This window comes from Suricata suricatta, chromosome 8, assembly GCF_006229205.1.
Source record: "Suricata suricatta isolate VVHF042 chromosome 8, meerkat_22Aug2017_6uvM2_HiC, whole genome shotgun sequence".
In the NCBI taxonomy this organism is placed as follows: Eukaryota; Metazoa; Chordata; class Mammalia; order Carnivora; family Herpestidae; genus Suricata; species Suricata suricatta.
The window spans coordinates 33,973,014-33,978,452 of NC_043707.1; the positions used below are offsets into that span (position 1 = coordinate 33,973,014).

The window sequence follows — 5,439 nt, forward strand, 5'->3', positions numbered from 1 at the left end:
GCCGCCGGCCGAGCGCGGCCGGACCAGGGCTGTCCCCGGCCGGACCCGGTGTTGCTCGGCCCCCACCGACCTCGGGCCGGCCCCCACCCCCTCTGCACCGCGAGGCCGGCCTTCAGCCTCCTCCCCGCCCCCCTCCCCGGAGAGGGGGTGGCCCGAAACCAACTTCTGCTCGGGAACTCCGTTCTGCCCCTTTCTTGGCCCAGGGCGACCTCTGCAGCCCTGACAGCGACAGGCTTGCCGCGCTGTGCCCATAAAGGCCCCTCGGGTGGCCGGGCGCCTCCCCGGCTCTTTCTGGATGGAGGCGCCCCAGGAAGGAGCCGGCTGACGCTTCGGCCTTCGCTGTCCAGCCGCGGCTGACCATGGGCACACGTCCCCCAGTGCACAGGCCGCGGTGAGGAGAAGGAGATGCTGCGCCAGGTGAGGCCTGGTGGGCAGGACAGAGGGCTGGGGGCGCTTCCCATCTTTGGGGCAGGAGCCCAAAACGGAGACCTGGAATTGTCCTGTTAGGAGGGGAGGTGGGACTAGATGTGGGGACACCTCTGCAGGGGTGGGGAAAGGGGAAGGGGGTGTAGGAGAGAGGTGGGGAATCCTCCAGACTTCAGGAGACCCTGGGCCAGGACTGGTTCCATGGGCTGCAGGTGCCTTGGCCTTGGAAGACTGGCCAAGCCCCAAGACCAGTCTGGGAGGCGAGCGACCGGGGAGGTGAACAGGCTTGGTAGGGCTTTGAAGCGGGCAGTGGAATGTGAGTCCTCTCTCTCTTCTCTGCACACTTTGTCAGATGTACCTTCTGGGAGTCCAGCTCCTGGTGGAGCAGATACACCGGCTGCCCCTGGCCTGGGGCTGAGTACCGCCCAGAGCAATTCCAGAAGGCAGGAAGGGAGGGACTGCCTCTCTGAGGGGCGGTGAGCAAGTCCAGTGAGCGGAGCCTCCAGGCTACCCTGAACCTACCTTCCCCAGCTGTGGCTCCAGCTGCCCTCCCTTCCAGCCTAGTTGGGGCCCCCAGAGCCAGGGGCAGAGGTGGAGGGCTCTCTGGCAGTCAGTGCCGCTGGGCCAGGGGCTCATGGCACTCCTGTGCCCACCTGAACAGCCTCCTTCCTTCCTCTCAGCACAGCTGGCTCCCCGGGATCTTGGTCTGAACGCTAGGATGGAGCTGGGCCCGGCGACGGAGACCTGCGTGCTGGAGCCTCGGTGTCTCCAAGATGGGGGCCTGGGGCCTGGTGCCGTCTCAGGTGAGGGACCGGAGGGGGTGGCTCTGATCTAGCGCAGGAGACAGTCCGCAGGCCCCGCAGAGATCTTTTGACGGAGCCCCGGTCCTGCTGCTGGCAAGAGAGGGGGCTGCGGGGCGGTGGGCTGCCTGCTGTCTGCAGCTCGCTCACCTGGCGGTTTTGGGGTGTGGGGCTGGGGGGTGGGCTGCAGCCACTTCAGCTGCCTGGAGTGACACGGGCAGGTTCCTCTCAGGGTTTTCAGAGGCAGTCGTATCAGGCTGTGGTTTGCTGGTGACAGGCTCCCTGACAGTGCAGAATATTCTCAGCCTGTGCCTGGACCCTGCATATGCGCTGGCTGCAAGCTACCACTCTTTCCCCAGCAGCCAGGCGGCCTCCACTGTCCCCCTACCTGTCCCTGGCTCCAGAGTCAAGTTCTTAGATTCAATTCAGGAGCTCTCTCTCTCCGCCCCTCATACCTCCGGCATTGGCCCCCTCAGTTCTCTTTTTTCTGGGGCCTTCTCTGACCTTGTCCACTTTTCCTGACCTCCGCTTCCATCCATCTTTCTCCCTTTCTGTCCAGAGGCAAACGTGGCCCTGCAGAACCTTCCAGGCTGTCTTCTCCCTGTGGGACGCACTCTGGGGAGACTTTCCGGGGGGGTTGTGCTCCTGGGACCACTTTCCTTCTCTGTGCTTTGAGGGCACTGACTGAAGGCTGGGCCAGGGTTGAACAGCATGAAAAGGACCACGGGAATTAGAGGGGCTGCAGAGGGAGGTATAGCTAAACAAGGGTGCTCCTGGCTCAACTTCTAACTGGGGAAATCTTGCAAGGGCACGCACATTAGGTGACAATAATATGTTCACTAAAAACATCGTTGCTTAAAATGCTGGCGTTGCTGTAAGAAGCTGGGACTGGCCACACGGCTGAGTGCTGTGCTAGAAACATGAGGACTCACACGGAGGCATGGTGCATCCTTGCCGCTCCCAGAGGTGGCAGGAGGCTGGAATGTCTCGGACCCTGGATTTGCTGGGGGGACAGGTTTTCATGGCTGTCTTCACTCACCACTCACATACTCCCAGTTGGTGTGTGTATCTGAGAAATGCACTCACTTGTCCATGAGCCTGCTAAGCAAAGGTTCTTAGAAATAGAATTCTTTTTTTTTTAATGTTTGTTTATTTTTGAGAAACAGAGAGCCAGAGCATGAGCAGGAGAGGGGCAGAAAGAGAAGGAGACACAGAACCTGAAGCAGGCTCTGGGCTCTGAGCTGTCAGCACAGAGCCCGACGCAGGGCTCAAACTCATGAACTGCAAGATCATGACCTGAGCTGAAGCTGGATGCTTAACCGACTGAGCCACCCAGGTGCCCCAGGAATAGCTTTCTGAAAGGAAGTTATTTACATATAGATATCCCTTGGTTTTATGAAATCAATTTAATCCTGGCAAAGTGGCCCGAAAGCAAAATTTTATAAAATCGAACCTCTGCTTTCTGTTGCAAAATGAAAATACGGAGCTGTAGGAAGAACAGATGTTGCAGTCAGATGCAGAAATGGAGAGAGCCTCTTTGGGTTTTCTGTGAACACAATGTGAATGCTCAGCATGAGAAAAATGAGAGACAGACACGTGGATGGTGTGCAGAAAGTGAAATGTGACGATGGAGTGACTCTTAAGGAGTGGTGCTTCCTCTCTTCCTGCACAACTCGGGGCCAGACCGCTCCCCCCTGGCGTTCTCGCTATGCCCCTGGGAAGGGTTTATCTCCTTTTGCAGACACGGAAACTCAGGTTCCCAGAGGCGACATAATTGGCCAGTCACTATGTTGACTCGGGACTACAGGATTAGTCCTTTCCACTCCTGAGTAATAGTCTCAAAGGCTTCCAGTCTCCAGGCTGTTTTCAGACGGACCCAGTTGTATCCTTGGTATTTCCAAACTGTTTGTAAGTTTGCAAGCTCATTTCCTAACCCTCAGGGAGAGGGATTTTGAAGCACCTACCAAGTTCTAGAGGAAATACCAGGGCCCTTCCAGCTTTGCCTGGGAAGCTGCAAGTGTGGGTATCCCGAAACTGTCCCTGGCAAGGAGGGCTCCATGACTGGAGGAGGTTGACGACTGCTAAGGGGTAGATTTAGGGCCTGAACCGAGGATGTCTGGCTGGAAACTGTGCTCTGACTCTCGGTGACTTTTAGAACCACTAATGGTGGTGCTTCCAGGTGACTTTACAGACATTATTTACAGAGAAGGCAAGTATCACTTATGTAAGGTGCGCCCCTAGCTGGGGTCAGAGCTCTGCACGGGGTTATGGCTTTGCCGTCCGAATAGCTTGTTCGTGGATTCCCACCGGATGGTTTTGCAGCATGACTTCCCAGGGAGAAGCCCCAGGCACCCAGGCTCTTGTCACTGCCGAGATCTAAGCATGGAGCCTGTGCAGAGGGAGGCCCAGGGAGGGGTCAGACAGCCAGGGTCCAGACTGACGAGACCAGCAGTCCTTCGGGCGCATTTCTAAGCCAACCCCACACCCCTGGGCATTTCAGTTTCTGCGGCGCTGCCATTGTCAACCGCACCAGTGCTTTTGGGTCCCTGATGGGAGCTCACAGTATGTCCTGTGGGTGGCTGTCCCTGGGGCAAGGTGAGCAGGGAGGTCCAGGGGTCTACCCCCTGAGAGATGCCTGCGATCTTTCTCTCCTGGCTTCCTGCCATTTCCACTACAGGGGGCTGCGGTGGGAGTAAGAGTCAGGAGGAGGAAGAGGCTCAGGAGAACCGCAGCCCACGGCGGCCAACAAGCTCAGCCCCAACAGGGCCCAATGAAATGGCCGAGGAAGCACAGCAGGGGCGGCCAGAGTCACAACCGCAGCAATCAGGACAGCGACCGGAGCTGCGGCAAGAGCTGCGGCAAGAGCAGCGACCCCGAGACCAACTCCCAGGCCTAGGGCGGCGGCGGCGGCGGCCGCCTCAACGATGGGAGCCCCGGCAGGAACACCCACAACCTGTGCCACCTCAACGGTTGAAGATGCTGCTACGGGAACAGTCACGGGAGCAGCAAGTGCAAGAGCAATGCCTGTTGCAGCCACAGAAGAAACCGTTAGGACGGCGCCAACAGTTACAGGAGCCGAAGCAGCAGGAGCAACAGTTACAGCAGCACCTGCAGCAGCAGCAGCGACCAGAAGAATTGTTACAACAGCAGCAGGAACAGTTACAGCAGCAGCTGCAGCAGCAGGAACAGTTGCAGCAGCATCAGGAACAGTTGCAGCAGCAGCTGCAGCATCAGGAACAGTTGCAGCAGCAGCACCTGCAGCAGCAGCAGGAAATGTTACAGCAGCCCCAGCAGAAACAGTTGCAGCAGCAGGAACAGTTGCAGCAACAGCACCTGCAGCAGCAGCAGCAGCAGCAGGAACAGTTGCTGCAGCAGCACCTGCAGCTGCAGCAACAGGAACAGTTGCAGCAGCAGCACCTGCAGCTGCAGCAGCAGGAACAGTTGCAGCAGCAGCAGCACCTGCAGGAGCAGCAGGAGCAGTTACAGCAGCAGCACCTGCAGCAGCAGCAGGAGCAGTTACAGCAGCAGCACCTGCAGCAGCAGCACCTGCAGCAGCAGCACCTGCAGCAGCAGCAGCAGGAACAGTTGCAGCAGCAGCACCTGCAGCTGCAACAGCAGGAACTGTTACAACAGCAGCTGTTGCAGCAGCAACAGTTAGAGCTGCAGCAGCAGGTACAGTTGCAGCAGCAGCAGCAGCAGCCGCCTCCTCCGCTGGAGCCAGAGGAGGAAGAAGAGGTAGAGCTGGAGCTCATGCCAGTTGACCTGGGGTCAGAGCAGGAACTGGAGCGGCAGCGGCAGGAGCTGGAGCGGCAGCAGGAGCTGGAAAGGCAACAGGAACAGCGGCAGCTGCAGCTCAAACTTCAGGAGGAGCTGCAGCAGCTGGAGCAGCAGCTGGAGCAGCAGCAGCAGCAGCAGCTGGAGCGGCAGCAGCTGGAGGAGCAGCAGGAGGTGCGGCTGGAGCTGACGCCGGTGGAGCTGGGGGCCCAGCAGCAGGAGGTGCAGCTGGAGCTGACCCCCGTGCAGCCGGAGCTGCAACTGGAGCTGGTGCCCGCCGCTGGGGGCGGCGGTCCCTCGGCCCCGGGGGCTCCAGCCGCCGTCGTGGTGGCGCCCCCGGGCTACGTGGTACTGCAGGAGCTCATGGTTCTGCCGGCTGTGGCCACGCCCACTGTGGTGGCCATCCCCGGCCCAGCGGGCAGCGCAGCCCTGACTCCGG

The 5,439-nt window shown here is 59.5% G+C and overlaps 1 protein-coding gene across 1 annotated transcript in view; it reads left to right on the forward strand.

Moving 5' to 3' along the window:
* Window positions 1-6: 6 nt before the first annotated feature.
* Window positions 7-5,439, forward strand: part of ZNF853 (zinc finger protein 853) — a 73,619-nt gene continuing 68,186 nt past the window's right edge. Inside the window, exons 1-4 of the mRNA XM_029947089.1 lie at window positions 7-417; window positions 1,112-1,229; window positions 3,904-4,087; window positions 4,286-5,439. Of these exons, the coding sequence (XP_029802949.1) occupies window positions 406-417; window positions 1,112-1,229; window positions 3,904-4,087; window positions 4,286-5,439 (1,468 nt within the window). The 5' untranslated portion in view covers window positions 7-405. The remainder of the gene's footprint in view (window positions 418-1,111; window positions 1,230-3,903; window positions 4,088-4,285) is intronic.